Here is a 16995-nt window from a genome sequence, read left to right on the forward strand (position 1 = left end):
AGTATCCATGTTGTCATGAATGGTGCTAAACATTGAGCAATCATCAGTGAACATTCCAACTCTGACCTTATTATGGAGGAAAAGTCATTGATGAAGCAGCTGAAGATAGTTAAACCTAGGACATTACCCTGAGGAACACCTACAGAGATGTCTTAGAGCTCAGGTGACTGACTGACTTCCAACAACCACAACCATCTAGCTGTGTGCCAGGTATGACTCCAACTAGTGGAGCATTTTCCACTATTCCGATTGATTCCAGTTTTGCTAGGGCTCTACAGAGTCGATTGATTTTGGTCTTGATGTCAGGGGCTGTCAATCTCACCCCACCTTTGGCATTCAGTATTCTTGTCCCTGTTTGAACCAAGGCTGTAATGAAGTCAGGAGTTGAGTGGCCCTGGTGGAACTCAAACTGGGCATCAGAAAGCTGGTTGTTGTTGAGCAGGTGCTGCTTGATAGCATTGCTGATAACACCTTCCATCATTTTAATGAAGGTCGAGAATAGATTGATCGGGCGCTAATTGGCTGGGTTGAATTTGACCTGCTTTCTGTTTACAGGACATACCTGGGCAATTTTCCACATTGTTAGGTGGATGCCAGTGTTGTAGCTATACTGGAACAGCTTGGCTAGGCAAGTTCTGGAGGACAAGTGTTCTGTATCAGTGCAGGAATGTTATCAGGGCCTATACCCCTTTGCAGTGTCTACTGCCTCCAGCCTTTTCTTGATATCAGAAGGAATGAATCGGATTAGCTGAAGACTGGCATCTGTGATGCTGGGGACTACTGGAAGAGGCTGAGAAGGATCATCCAACCAGCACTTACACCCAGCCACGGTTGTGGCAAATGCTTAGCCTTATCTTTTGCACTGATGTGCTGGGCAATTCTATCATTGATGATGGGCATATTTATGGAGCTTCCCCCACCAATGAATTGTTTATTGTCCACCACCATTCATGACTGGATGGAGCAGGACTGCAGAGTTAAGATCTGATCCATTTGTTATAAGATTGCTTATCTTAGTTAATCACTTGCTGCTTATGTTTGGCAAAGAAGTCATCCTGTTTGGTAGTTTCACCAGGTTGACACCTCATTTTCATGTTCTTGACATGTCCTCCTGCACTCTCCATTGAACCAAGATTGATCACCTAGTTTGATGGTAATGGTTGAGTCGGCGATATGTCAGGCCAAGAGGTTGCAGATTGTGTTGGAGTATGATTCTGCTGCTGTTGATAGCCCACAGCGTCTCATGGATGCTCAGTCTTGAGTTGTTAAACCTGTTTAAAATCAGTCCCGTTTAGCACGGTGATTGTGCCCCTCAACATAGTGGAGTACCTTGCCTCTAACACCATGGGCTGTTATCTTACTCAGCAGCTTCCTGTGGGGCACCTTGTCAAAGGCCTTCTGAAAGTCCAAGTCGATAACCTCCATTGGCTCTCCTTGGTCTAACATGCTTGTTACCTCCTCAAAGAATTCTAACAGATTTGTCAGGCATGACCTCCCCTTGATGAAACCATGCTGACATTGCCCTATTTTACCATGCACTTCCAAGTATTCAGAAATCTCATCCTTCACAATGGACTCCAAAATCTTACCAATGACCAAGGTCAGGCTAATTGGCCTGTAATTTCCCCTCTTTTGCCTTACTCCTTTCTTAAAAAAGGGGTTACATTAATAATTTTTCAGTCCTCTAGGATCCTCCCTGATTCAGTGACTCCTGAAAGATCACCTCTAATGCGTCCACTATCTCTTCAACTATCTCCTTCAGAACTCTTGGGTGTAGCCTGTCTGGTCCAGGTGATTTATCCACCTTCAGACCTTTCAGTTTTTCTAGCACCTTCTCCTTGGTGATGGCTACCACACTCACCTCTGCGTCTCCCCCTCCCCGACTCTCTTGAATTTTTGGGATGTTACTCGTGACTTCTATTGTGAAGAGTGATGCAAAATACTTGTTCAGTTCCTCTGCCATTTCTTTGTTCCCTATTACTACTTCTCCAGCATCATTTTCAAGCGGCCCAATGTTCACTTTTGCCTCTCTTTTGCCCTTTATATACCTAAAGAAACTTTTGCAATCTTCTTTTGTATTACTGACTAAATTACCCTCATATTTAATCTTCTCCCTCCTTATTTCTTTTTTAGTTGTCCTCTGTTTGTTTTTGTAGGCTTCTCACTGCCGTCTGCCGCATTATATGCTTTCTCTTTTGCTTTTATGCTGTCCCTGACTTCCCTTGTCAGTCATAGTTACCTCATTCTTCCTTTGGTACACTTCTATTTCCTAGGGATAAGTTCTTGCTGTGTCTACTGAATTACTCCCAGAAATTCCTGTCATTGCTGTTTCGCTGTCTTTCCTGCTAGGCTTCTCTCCCGGTCAATTCTGGTCAGCTCCTCCCTCATGCCTCTGTAGTTGCCTAAATGCAACTGTAATACCGTTACATCTGATTCTAGCTGCTCCCTCTCAAATTGCAGAGTAAATTCTATCATATTAGAGTCACTGTCTCCTAAGGGTTCCTTCACCTTAAGCTCCCTTATCAAGTCTGCCTCATTGCACATTCCTAAATCCAGAATTGCCTGTTCCCTAATGGGGTCCACCACAAGCTGCTCCAAAAATCCATCTTGTAGACCACAAATTCCTTTTCTTGTGACCCACTGCCAACCTGATTTTCCCAGTCCACCTGCATATTGAAATCCCTCTTGATCACTGTAACCTTAATAAAAATTGAAACAACTGCGGACGCTGTAAATCAGGAACAAAAACAGAAGTTGCTGGAAAAGCTCAGCAGGTCTGGCAGCATTTGTGAAGAAAAATAGAGTTAACATTTCGGGTCTGGTGACCCTTCCTCAGAACCCTGATCTAAGGAAGGGTGACCAGACCCAAACCCTGATCTGAGGAAGGTTCACTGGACCTGAAACATTAACTCTGATTTTTCTTCACAGATGCTGCTGGACCTGCTGAGCTTTTGCGGCAACTTCTGTTTTTATCACAGTAACCTTTCCGTTCTTACATGCCTTTTCTATCTCCTGGTGTATTTTCTACCCTACATCCTGACTACTGTTTGGAGGCCTGTACATAACTCCCATTATGTTTTGTTTTACCTTTGTGGTTCCTCAACTCTACTCACAAAGATGCTACATCATTTGACTCTACATCGTTTCTTGCTATTGATGTAATTACATTCCTTACTAATAAGGCAACCACAACCCCTCTGTCCACCTTCCTGTCTTTTCGATAGGATGTATATCCTTGGATATTTAGCTGTTGAGTCCTGATCCCCTTGCAGCCACGTCTCCGTGAAGCCCACCACATCATACCTGCCATTTTCGATATGCGCCACAAGCTCATTTACCTTACTTCATAGTCTGCATGCATTCAGATACAATGCCTTCAGTCCTGTATTTACTATCCCTCTTTTCATTGTCATCCCTTTATCCGGTGTGCTTGAAGTTTGATTCCTAACCCTTTCCAAATGCTGTCTCCTTTTTTGTGTTCTGAAGGATTTAATAACCTCTCCTGACTTCCCTTTTCAGTGTTTTTCATACTTTTCCATGCAGTTGAATCCACCCTACACAGATGTTAACCTGCTGCCTTGTTTCCCATTGGCCATACTTCCTGGTGTTTTACCCTGCCCTCCCCACCCCCATTTTCTAGTTTAAAGTCCTGTTGACCAGCCTATTTACACCTTTCGCTAGAACATTGGTCCCAGCTCGATCATCCCACGAGACCATCCCAACGGTACAGATCCCTCCTGTTCCAGTACTCATGCCAATGCCCCATGAAAAGGAACCCCTCTTTTCCACACCATTCTTTTAGCCACGTGTTTACTTACCTTATTCTTGCCTCTCTATGCCAATTTGCACATGGCTCAGGTAGTGATATGGAGATTATAACCCTTGAGGAGCTTTTCTTTAATTTAGTTCCTATTTCCTGATAAACCCCTAAACAGCTCCTCTTTCCTAGTCTTGCCTATGTTGTTTGTCCCAACATAGACCACAACAACTGGATCCTCTCCCTCTCTCTCCAATATCCTTTCAAGCTGGTCAGCGATATCCTTCACCCTGGCACCGGGCAGGCAACATACCATGCGGGACTCTCGATCCTGCTTACAGAGGATGCTTTCTATTCCCCTGAGTATACAATGCCCTCCAATTACCACTTGTCTTTTTGCTCCCTCCTCTTGATTGGCCAACTGTACCACAGTGCTGTGGTCAGCAGCTCATCCCCCCTACAGTTCTGGTCCTCATCCACACAGGGAGCAAGTACCTTGTACCTGTTGGACAAGGTCAAGAGCTGAGTCTCCTCTGTTCCTGAATACAGGATCATTTTACCTGCCTCGCTTGCAGTCACACCCTGCTGTTCCTGACCGATGACTGAATTTGAGGTGCTTAATCTGCCAGAACTTAATGGATTCCAGAGTCAATGTTGAGGGCAACTTCATCCCAGATGTAGACCACTGTGTCACTGCCTCTGTTATGTCTGTCGTATGGTGTGACAGGACATATCCTGGATGGTGATGGAGGTGACTGGTACATTGTAAGGTATGATGCCGTAAGTATGTCTATGTCAGGCTGTTGCTTAACTAGTCTGTAAGACAACTCTCCCAATTTTGACACTCGGTCCCAAATATTGGTAAGAAGGACCTTGCAGTGTCATCAGTGCTGTTTTGGCTGTTGTCATTTTGGTGCCAAAGTTGATGCCAGGTGGTCCATCCAGTTTCATTCCTTTGTTGAGACTTTGAAGAGACTGAAACAACTGAGTGGCTTGCTAGGCCATTTCAGAGAGCAGTTGAGAGTCAAACCACATTGCTGTAGGTCTGGAGTCACATGTTGGCCATAGCAGGTAAGGGTGGCAGTTTCCTTCCTTGAAGGACAATAGTGAACCAAATCAGTTTTCCCAACAATTGACGGTGGTTTCATGGTCATCATTAGATACTTAGTTCCAGACTTTTTTATGGAATTCAAATTCCCCCATTTGAACCCAGGTACCCAGAACATTTGCTGAGTTTCAGGATTAATAGTCTAGCAATAATACCACTAGGCCATCACCTCCCCTTTTGGTGTCAAGCTTTTTGAACATGCTGGAGTTGCATTTGTCCAAGCAAATAAGAATTATTCCATCACACTCCTGACCTGTGCCTTGTAGATGGTGGACAGACTATGTGGAGTTGGGAGGTGTTACTTGTTGCGGAACATCTAAGCTCTGATCCAAGTAGAACACCACTCACCACGTCTGCCACTTTAAGTAACTACTCTTTACTCCCACTCTCTGTTTGCTGTCTCAAAGCCTCTGGGGCACCTTGCTAAGAGCCTTTTGAAAGTTAAGATAAATTCCATCTACCACGTTTTCTGCTGTATTCCCTCTCGAAAAATTAGTACATTCATCAATTCTTCCGAGATGAAGCACAGTTGCAGCAGCGTAGTCGGTTTAGTAGCAGGGATTCAAGACATTAGGGTGGAGGGGCCCTGATCCAGGCCCCTGATCTGGCTGAGCTAGAAGTGGGAGCTATTCCAAAGACCACCTCACTGTATTGAAATAAGACTATAAGATGAACTTGATTGTTTTATTTTTCTGGCTTTATATTCTGAGTTTTGGTTTATTTTCTGTGTTTTAAGATGGCGTTGGAAAGTCACAACACAACAACACTTTTAACTGATAACAGTGTGGAGCTGGAAGAACACAGCAGGCCAAGCAGCATCAGAGGAACAGGAAAGTTGACGTTTCAGGTTGACTTCAGAAAAGGCCTGCTGTGTTCCTCCAGCTCCACACTGTTATCTCTGACTCCAGCATCAGCAGTTCTTACTATCTCCGAACACTTAACATTTGTTTTATGTACATGTCACAATAAATCAAATCAAATCAAATCAATTCATTCTATACAATGGGACTGACTGGGTAACTCTTCTGGGAGCCGACATACACAGTCTATGGGCCAAATGGCCACCTTCTGTCCTGCAAAATTCTATGATCCAGCTGGATTTTCATTTTTGAAATCTATGCTGACTACATTCATTATTATATTTCTAATTTCTGATTGCTCCATTCCATCCAAAATCTAGAAAATTTTTCAGAAATACGAACAATGCACCCAGTATATCTGCAACAAATATTTTTTAAGCATCCAAGGCTGAGGCCATCAGTTTCACGAATATTGTTAGTTTTGCTCGCTCTTTCTTTGCAGTGTCAATGATTATTTAAGTCTCTTTCTTCCTTTCTTCTTTGTTTTCCACAGGAACAACATTTCCACAAAGTACGTATTCGTATGTTAAAAATCTTGTTAATGGTTTTGAGTAAAATGACAAAAAAACTTGACTTTCCTGAAACCATCTGCATCCTCAAAGAAAATCTTGTAAATTCTGCAAAATGCATTCTCTAACCAGCAGGAGACAGCACTGGCAGCACTAAAAGAGGGAATTTAAAAAAAAACCCTAAGTTTTATCGTATATATTTTTACTAAGATTTGTTCTTGCGTGCGCCAATACGACATTGTTCTATAGTTGAGTATGCAGTGTGAACTAGAGGATACACTGTTGATCTTTGACTGTTTATCTGCAATTTTCCTAAATTTGCAGTTCTACCGCTTTCAGCTTCACTCAGACTTGTCAATCAACGAGTTGCCCGGCGACTGTGGCGGGGTTTGCAAGTATTGTTAAAGTTCGTAATGCAGCCTCCTTTGCAAGTTTACGCCATGGCATTTTGAAAAGTGTTCGCGGCATGGAATTTATCATTTCTCTGCAAAGTTTTGCAGACTTTGCATTAACCGATGAAGATGTTAAACTCCTGCTTTGTCACGTCAGTGAGGATGCAAATTTGAAGGCAACGTGGAATAAATATTAATGAGGTGGGGGCGTTGCGGAGGATGGCGTCGATTGGCTGAGGATGAAGACGCGCTGTCAGTGATTGGCGAGACGAGCTGTCAGTCAAGGAAAGGCCGTCCCTGGTTGTGGTGATAGTTTGTGAATCGCGCGCAGACACAGAATATTTTCGAGTCTCAGTTGGATACAGAGTATCCCAGAGTGACGCTTCAATACAGTGTTCCCTGAGTTAGTAACTGATTGAGGGGTATCCCCATCATGACCAAGGAGCAACTCCGGCCCCGGCTCTGTGTCATCGAGAAAGGCCCGAGTGGATACGGCTTCCACCTGCACGGGGAGAAGGGCAAGACCGGCCAGTTCATCCGCCTGGTGGAAGCGGCCTCTCCAGCTGAGCGAGCGGGGCTGCGGGCCGGCGACAAAGTGATTCAGGTGAACGGGGACAGTGTGGAGCAGGACAGCCACCAGCAAGTGGTACAGAAGATCAAGGCGGTGGCTGAGCAAACCCGGTTGCTGGTGGTGGACAGGGAGACGGACGAGCTACTGAGGGCCCGGGGGCTAGTGTGCAAGGAGGAATACATCAACGGCATCCCCGACCCCACGGAATCGGGTCAGGGGCAGCAGGCGGAGCCCGAAGAGAAAAGCCCGGTAGCCGAGACCAAAGCGGCAGACACTGTGTCTCAGAGCAGCAGCGAGAAGGTGAGGGGGCTGGGGAGAGGCTGGCCCGAGGGCGCACCGCTCTGAGAACGGGGAACATTATAGGGCAGTGGGAAGTGGCGGTCATTACCCGGGATGGAGGAGGTCAGTTTCTGACACAGAAGGGGTGGGATAGGCACGAGCGGGACGGGAGCACTGGAATCGCTGGGGTGGGTACGGCCGGAATGCGGGTCCTTCGGGGATGGGAATGCGCAGCATCTGGAGAGGAAGGCCGGCGCTGTCCTCCTTCCCTGAGGAGATTCTTTCAGCAATTCATCTGTAGTAGTTTATGAGCTAAAGTTAAAGGCTTTAGGAATAAGAATACTAGGAGCCGCCAGTGTGTGTAGCACCAGTGGGCTGTGCTGAAGAGTTGTACTGGCTGAGGGGTCAGCTCTGGTCCTAACTAGAGACTCAGTTTTTCTAAGGCTCTAAGTCCAGGGTCTAAATCTGATGCTAAACTTACTTTACTAAGTGAACAACCCTATAGAGTTTGGCTCTACCCACAACAGGATGAGTGAGCTGGCAGTAGAAAACTCCCAAAGACTAGGGAGAGATTTCACAGGATGCCACTGAACAGTCTGGTGTAGAACAGACTGTCCTTGGTACTGGAAGAAACTTGCTGAAATCTGTTTTGTACAGGGATCTGGATTGAGAGGGTGTTCATTTCAGGTTTCCCCTCCTCCTGTGCCACAGGAGACAAGGGTCAATAACTTGCATTTCAGCACATATGAGCACATACTTGCAAACATTTGCAAGTTTAGTTAGTATTTATTGTGATGATCACAGTTCAGGTATTGAGGTCAGAGTCTGAGCAGTAAGTGCTAAAGCTGTTCATTGGATGGGTGTGTGGTGGAATAACTGAAAATCTAATTAGCCCTACTAAAGCTGCTCCTATGCTGTAAGATTTGTCAATAGGTAATTCCCACTGGATCTTGTTAGGGGACTGTGTAAAACTCCATGTCTTGTAATTCTTTTCTGATCTAAAAATGAAGGGAAAAATTTACTTTTTTTTTTGCACCAGTCACTTGAAAGTTGTTACCTAAAGTTTGTGGATCACCCTCTGGAGACTTGAGGTTGTAAAATAAAACAAAGAACTGTGGATGTTGGAGATCTGAAACAAAAACATAAATTGCTGAGGAAACTCAGCAAGTCTGGCAACTTCTGTTGAGAAAACAGAGTTAATATTTTGAGTTTGGTGCATCTTCATCAGAACCCATCTGTGTTCTGAAGAAGGGTCACTGGACCTGAAATGTTAACTTTGATTTCACTCCACAGATGCTGCCAGACCTGCTGAGTTTATTTTATTTTGAAAATATACTTTATTCATAAAAAATGTTATGTACAGGTTTCATATCAATGAAATAGATCCAGTTTGGAGTCTGACTCTATCCAACAAACAAACCAAAGGAATCTCTTTATTTGTGCAAGATTACATTTAAATATAATTACCCAGCAATTTCTGCTTTTGTTACAGTAAAGTAAATGTTCTTTCTTTTAAATGTCTCCATTTAGACTGTCAGAGGTTCTTCACACTGACTGTGACTGGCAGTAGGGTAGGTTTTTCACTCTCTTGGAGATTTAGAGCCTGGCTGGGATCCAGGAGGCTTTCTGATCAAACCAGTGAAGACCGTGAACAATTTAAAATTTTTTTCCTTCAGAAGGCATGCATGTTACTTTATTAACTGAGGCCGAGTCACTAAGAGCAGGGAGGTTATGCTAAAGCTGTTTACAGCACTAGTAAGGCCACAGTTTCAGTACTGCAGATAGTCTGGCCATCCTCTTACAAGAAGAGTGAGAGTAAACTAGAGAGGTTAAAGAGGAAAATGCAGGCATTTAACTACAAGGAAGGATTGATTTAGCTGAAGGTGTCTTTTTTTTTTGGAACAATGCTGTCTGAAGGGATGTTTAATTAACTGGTATAAAATTGAGGAGCTTAGATAGTGGTAGGATCAGAAGGCCTTATTTCTCTTCAAGAGGCCAAGAATGGGAGGCCCACACTTCAAGTATTTGGTAGAAGGATGAGTGATGAGTTAAGTCTTTTTTGCCCAGAGGATGGTGGGAGTCTGGGACTGTTTGCTCAAAAGGGCTGTATGGGCAGAAATCCTTGTCACTGTTTAGAAAGTACTAACTTTTTATTCTTTCCACTTGAGGTATCATAACCAAAAGCTGGAAAGTGAGATCAATTTTATATGGTTTCTCAGCCAGCACAGACATGATGGTGTGAATGCCACCTTGAATTTAAAATCTCTGCATTTTGTATGTTTCCCCCATCCACCTCTACCTCAGATGCTGTAGCTGCTTATCTTGACAGTGAGTTGAATGAGGCCACTTTCTCCTTTTGAGAGGAGGAGCTTACTTATTGCAGTGAAAGGGTTGCAGCAGTGAAATTCTGGTTTGGCATTCAAACTTGCATGTAAAATTCATGAGCTTGAGTTCTTGTAAATGGCCCATTTCATTCACTTGTCAGATTTGAATGCAAGGCTTCAGCACTTCCCTTCCTGGGTAGGAAACAAATATCAACTGTGACACTGAGTTTGCAGAGCAGGTCATTCACTTACTGAAAAAATGTGACTCTCGCTGTAACAATTATGTGATCAAAGTATCAACACAATACATTATAGATCAAAACTGAAAACCACCACACTTGTGTGAGATGCTGCTTTACTATTAATTTATATCAAATTGCTCTCACCTCCAGTGTTAGGCTGTTAGACTGATGGACCTATTCCCACCAGTCTTGTTCTTAAGTGTTATACAGTGACAGAATACCTAACATTGATCAAAATGATCTCCAGGCACCGCCTAATTTTTGGAGTACAAAGTCTAGAAATAAATCACACTAGCTCTGAAGTAACTTAGAGTAAAGTGCCCAGTGGACAATTTGCACAATGGACAGATTGCACAATGGCTATTTTCTTTTGAAGCTTTCATCTTTGTGGAGCGTTTTGTTAAATTGGTGCAGTGTTTCTTACAGCAACTACTTATTGAAGTATGGTGACTTATGCAAGAAGGTTTGTTGGTCTTTTGGACACTATTGCCTCTCAGTGGCATCAGTCAGCTGAACTGTGTTTTGTTTGTTCAGTAGACCCAATACAACTTGATTGTAGTTCAGATAACTCTAGCTAATTGTGCATCCTACATAGAGACCCCCGCCCACCCACTGTTCCTGCTTAGGCATGAACCCACAACTGTGTGTCAGGTTGCTGTTGATGGCAAGCTAGTGGTGATAGATTATGTAGTTAAACAGTAGTTTGGTGCATTGTGTCAGTGCCATTTTGGAATGAAGCCAATCAGATCGAATTCTAGCCAGCAGTTTAAAATTAATGGAAGCTTTTCCCAATGCGTGGTTTCATGTTCATAGTAAATCAGTAGACAATTGTCTATGAATTGAAAGCAGCATCTTTATTCGATACAGTATAGCTAACATGCTCAGATTTAGCAATTAATCCAAGAACTGGTGAATGCTGTGATGGCCTTCACCTGTTCTCCCAGCTCCATTCTCTCTGGTGGTTATTTTAAGCACATGTGCAGGCTGAACTATTGAATCAGATTTATCTACAGCTGAAAGCATAAAGACCCTGAAGGAGCTCTGTAATACAATTTGAGTAATGTGCTTGTTAACTGCCAGAACACCATCCAATTAGTCACTACAGTGAAGAACTTTTTTGTTCCCAATTTGAGACATACCTGATTGGGGAATGTTTTGAGTACTGTTAGTATGACATATAAATACAGATTGGTTAGCATCTCCTTGTGGACCTGTGCTGTGCCTAATGTGCTTTGCTTTGGAGATAAATTATGGTCCATTAAATCATTATGGCTTTGTTGGAGAAATAATGATGAATAGACAGTTTGCATAACCTGGAATGCCCATCCTTCCATCATACTCAATTGCAACATTATGATTCCACGCATGTTGACAGAGTTGATATTCAGCAGGTTTAGTCGCAAAAGAAACTTGAACTTAGATTTCTGAGTGTACTGTTTATTGTAACCTGCAATGCGTGAGGACAGCATTCTTTTTAACTGTGTTTTGTAAGGAAAAGTATGTGAAATGTAGCTTTGACTTCCATGGATGGTGGTTATGCAGACGGCATTCTGGTAGTGACTTAATACTGCTTCCTGTAATTACAGCAGCATTACAACCAATGCAAAGCAAAGCTGTCTGCAGAATTTATTAATGGTTTGTTTAAAGGTTTTGTTTTGCTGGGATTATACTTGGAGTGTCTATCAATGCAGAACAACTTGGACCTATCAACTTTTTGTAGCTGTTCTTTTTAAATCCGTTTAGTGTGTGTGAGCTCTTCAAAAGCTGACTGCATTTCTAATTACTGTGTGCAGCCTGCATCAATTATGTTGATTAGAGGTTATAATTCAAAATTAAACAAAGCTGTGTATGGTTCGGTTTGTGCGTGATTGATGGCCCTTTTTCAAATTTAAACTTAAAGTCTGGGAAGTGCCTGTAAAACTCTGAGCATAGACTGATTCACTTGAAATTCCTGAATGGCAACACTTTTAGTTTGATGTTAATTCTGAGTAAATAAACTATTGACAAAGAATGGACTTGTTTCTCCAAGTTGTGATCGGTGATGTTTCTAGGTGATAGCTGTTCGCTATTGTAAACTGAGTTATCACAATGATGTTCATTATGACTGATTTTGTTCATTTTTATATTTGGGAAAAATTAATCTGTAATTTCTAAACCATAAATTGTTAGGCTTTTGAAGTCTGGAGAGAGACTTGAAGGAAAGTTAGGCTAAGTGCTGTAAATTAAGGTAATAATTGAGCAGGAGTTACAGTTCATCTCAACATTGCCATCAGTTTGTGGATAGTTCCTTGATCGGCACCCTCTTAACTCTTGACCTGAATAAGGAGATTAGCAAAGGTCACAAACTGAATAGGCATGTAGCGGTGTTGTTCATTTCCTGACATGTCGCTGTGTGGTTTTTAAATTAGTGCGGTGAGCGACAATTTGGTGCAGCGACAATACTAATGCCTCCAAGATATCAGAGGCTGCTTCAATCTCTCAGCACCATTCACACATCTTTCCTGCTGTTGTTTTGCAAAGCACAGACTGTGTGTCAAGAGACAAATTTTTGATCTCCTTCCAACACCTGATTTCTCTTGGAAAGCTTTCACTTTATCACATCATCAGCACACCCTAAATGTCCTGTTTCAAGTAAAATAAAATATATCCTAGGAATTTAGTCAGAGCTAGCTATTATTTCGGATTACCCAGTTTTGCATGGAGAACCTGTGGATAGTCTGGTTGTCCTGTTGCACAGCAAATGACTCCCTTTTATCTTCCATCAGAGCATTTGATGTATATTGTAGAGATGAGACTGTGACTCTGCCAACTTGTGGTTGTGGAGGAGAAGTAGACACATGTTTTTGACTGCAGTTGAACTTGGTTGAAGGAAATGCGGAGGCATGGGCAGTTTGTGGTTTACTTGTGGTTGCCCTTTTATTAGAGAGCAATGCTTCAACAAAATATGAACACCACCTTGGCTATGCTTTCAAGGGCCTTTCTCTCTCTCTCTCTGCACCCAAGCAACATGTACAAATACAGTTCTATGGGATCTTTCCCATAATTCTGTTTCCAGAGAAGTTCTCCCCAAAGTCCTAGTCCACATTTATCTCTCAGTAATGCCTAGAAAGTATGGTATCGGAGTGTAGTTCCATCAATACTTAAGGTCAGCACCATCCAGAATAAAACAGCCTGCTTGATCAACCCTACTTGAAATGTTCAATCAGCTCCAACACACATGGCAATGTGTACTATATCCAAGATGGCAAGTTGCAGCAATACCAGTACCTTCGAAGCTCCCTACTTCTATCACCTAGAAAGGCAAGGGTAGCAGATGCATGGGAGCATCACCTGCAGGTTCTCCTCCAAGCTGCAGGCCTTCTTGACTTGGAACTATAGTACCATTCCTTTTACTGCTCTTGCATCAAAATCTGGAACCCACCACACCATGTGGACTGCAATGGTTCAAGAAGGTGGTTTTCTGCTACCTCAAAGGCAATTCGAGATGGGCGGTCATTGCTTGTTATTGCTAATGATATCTACATCCCACAAATGAATTAAACAAAAATCATTTCATTGTTGTTAGTGGGTCACTGCTTTGTCAGTTTGCTGTTACCTTGGGTTTCATGTACACCAAGTTTTGAAGGGCAAATTGGGAATTTTTTTAACATTAAAAGAAAGTGTGATCTTTCACTATATTAGCTCTTAACAAGATTAGAATAGCAAGGAGGCTGCGCTAACCTGTTAAGTCAACATTTTGGCATTAGCCTTCAATAATATATTTAATTCTGGATGCTGCCCTTTCTGAAAGTTCTGACATTCTTTTTAAAATCTATAGAAGATTGACCAGAATGGTACCATGGCGATAAGAGACTTCATGTATGTGGTGATTGGTGAAGCTGGAATTATTCTGCTTGGAGCAGAAGGGCTGACGAGTGATCAAACCTCTTTAGAGTAATTCATGCTCATAATCATTTGAGGGATTTTAGCAGTAAATAAAAATAAACTGTTTCCAGTGCTAGAAGAATCAGTAACCAGAGGTCCCATATATGAAGTGAATTCTGCAGGAATCCAAGGGGAGCTGGTGAAAACTTTAGTGAGTTATTGATCTGGAATGTGCTATCTGAAAGGCTGGTGAAAGCAGATTCAAGAATTACATTCAAGAGAAAGGTGAATAAATACTTTAAAAGGAAAGGATTTAAGAGTGTGTGGAATTAATTAGGGAACTCTTTCAAGGAAACAGCAGAGGCACAATAGCCTGTATGGTGTCTTGGACTGTTTGTGTATTTTAGAAGTGTTCTTGTGACCATGCGTATGTGAAGAGAACATGAAACTGTTTTCTCCTATTTCAGCACTTTGCATCCTCTTCAACAGTGGCCAAAGTGCTGAAATATTTCATCTCGCTGGGAGGTTGTTTACTAGATTGACACATGATGCGAAGTCCAGGAGTTTGCAATGAACTTATTTCAAAAGGTCAAACTAAGCAAATTTCATGGCTTGTTATCACAGCATTAAAACAGAGGAAATATTGTTTTTTTTTTTAAAAATAATTTTTTAATTTCGCTCTGTTAATATTTATCGAAGTACTGTGTAAAGGGGGTATTAGGTGTGAGGGTGGGGACCCCTGCACTATGGTTTGGGAGGGGTGCGGTCAAGTGCTAACGACCGTAGCAACGAGTTGCTGTTCCATCAGGAAGGTTATTGTTGCTTACTGCACTGTTCTTAGCCATTACACACATTCCCTGCCGAGCAGAAATCAGTGTGGGTACTTGATGATTTCCACCTTTTTTTTTTTAAAACGTGCCTACAAACCTACGAATTGGGAGCAGGAGTAGACCGTACTGGTGTACATTCAAAAAGACTAGGGTTGATCTGATTATTTCAACTTTTCACCAACCCCAATAACCTTTCATTGCCCTCGCCCGCGCATCTGTTGTCTCTGGTTTAAAAGTAGTGAAATAAAATGCTTCCATCACTTCTGGAAGAAGAGAGCTCCAAAGACTCATTGACCCCTTATTTATGGACTCCTCAGCGTTCATGTAGGAAATATTACTCACCTCTAACATGGGGCAATATGTGAATTTGTTTGCTACTTCCACACTCATCTATTAAAATCTCCTGGCTTTACTGCCGTCTTCATCTGAACAAGTGTCAACTCTTTAAAACTGTTCTGCCTGCTTCCAAACTTTCATTAAGTCCAGCTCACTTACTGAGCCTGTGCATGTCTAACGTCAATGTCAGACCCTGATCAGTTGTTGCAAACATCGGATCTGCTTGGTTAATATTATTTAGAGATGTTCAAATTTGTGTGCCCTGACATGGTTTAGGGAGGATTTTTGTTAACTATTCCAACTAGGGGCAACACAGTGGCTGACACCGCTGCCTCAGCGCCAGAGAGCTGGGCTTGATTCCACCCTCAGGCAACTGTGCAAATTCCACGCAGACATTCTCCCCTTGTCTGTGCGAGTTTCCTCTGGGTGCTGTGGTTACCTCCCACAATCCAAGGATGTGCAGGTTAGGTGGATTGGCCATGGGAAATGCAGGGTTACAGGGTGAGGGTAGGTGGTGGGTCTGGGTGAGATGGGCTGAATTGCCTGCTTCCACACTGTAGGGATTCTATGATTCTCTGTGCTGGACTTTTCCCATGATGGTTTGTCATTCTGTTTAATATTAACTCACTCTGGTGTACTTTGTCTCTGAAAAAAGGAACTTGTTTTGAAAGGTGTATGGGTGTGGGAAACCTGGGCTGTTGTTTTTTTACATGCTTTCTCAATTCAGGTTGAGAGTTGTTTGTATTGGGAAAGGAATTCCTAACCAGTTCAGGCAGCTAATATTTCATCAAATACTCAGTATGTACAGCACATCTTTACAGGAAAACCTCTATATTGTCACCTTTTAAACCCTCTCTAAGTGAAGACACAGAATGAATTAGGACCTCCCAGCCACCTGTAAGTGCAAACAGAATGTACGTTTATGAATATGTTGATAAGGAACAGTTGGTGCTGTCTGCTATCTAACAGCCATGAATGTGTATCTGAAAATCCATGTACACCCTGAGATTTTAAAATCTGAGCGTGATCTTCCTTTGGCACATTAGCAGAATCATTGGTTTGGAGCTGAGAACCAGATACCAGAGGAACTGCTGTGTGCTGATGAGATCAGTTTGGACTTAAAAAGTTGAATCTATTCTGACACCTGCCTGTGAGCAGACAGTGCTTCTTTCAGATGTGAGATTCTGAGGTAATGAGCCTTATTGACTGTCAGTTGTGCTTGGAGCTTCATGTGTTTTTGTCACTTCTGGAAAGTTTTTTTTTTTTTGATTCTTTTTGAGGTAATTATTAATAACTTCTCCCCACCCCGGTGTCAATGTGGTGGATTATCATCCTACTCCAGTCTGGAAAACATAATCCACTCTGTTGACTGAGGGATAAATGAGCCTCTAGTACTTTCAACTTATGGACCACTTATAGCCAGTTGGGAGGGTGGATTGGACATCAGTTTAATGTCTCTGTCAAAATGTAGAATTCTCTCAGTACTGCACTGAAGTGACAGTCAGGACTGTGGGTTCAAGTTTCTGGAATGATTCAATGAACTGCTGACCGTGTGACTTGACTGAAGAATGTTGCTTGCTAAACCAAAGCTGACCCCCTTGTCTTTTCAATTCAGAATGGTTTTGTCTGAACTGGACGTTACTGCTAGTTATGTGTTTGTTTGTTTATTTATAATGTGTGATATCAGACATGATCTCTACCCATAATGAGGAGCAGTGGGCACAGTCTTCTTACAAGAGAGATAGTGAGGGGCAATAGACACTATCCCGTCACTCAGGATGTGTGTTAAGAGAATTCCTTTGTTTCTTAGATTTTTGGGATATCCAGATACAAGTTTGAAGAAAGCTTCCAGTTGGTATAGATAAAACTTAGACTAGTTCAGCTCCATTCTAACTGTGAATAACAAGACATCCATTTCTGTCT

At 42.5% G+C, this 16995-nt stretch overlaps 1 protein-coding gene across 1 annotated transcript in view; it reads left to right on the plus strand.

The window, feature by feature from the left end:
• The first annotated feature begins 6899 nt into the window (after nucleotides 1-6899).
• LOC109916697 (Na(+)/H(+) exchange regulatory cofactor NHE-RF1-like) overlaps nucleotides 6900-16995 on the plus strand; it is a 160873-nt gene continuing 150777 nt past the window's right edge. The window contains exon 1 of the mRNA XM_048611122.1: nucleotides 6900-7497. Within this exon, the coding sequence (XP_048467079.1) occupies nucleotides 7060-7497 (438 nt within the window). The 5' untranslated portion in view covers nucleotides 6900-7059. The remainder of the gene's footprint in view (nucleotides 7498-16995) is intronic.

The sequence above is a fragment of the Rhincodon typus genome, chromosome 23 (genome assembly GCF_021869965.1).
Source record: "Rhincodon typus isolate 14 chromosome 23, sRhiTyp1.1, whole genome shotgun sequence".
Taxonomy (NCBI): Eukaryota; Metazoa; Chordata; class Chondrichthyes; order Orectolobiformes; family Rhincodontidae; genus Rhincodon; species Rhincodon typus.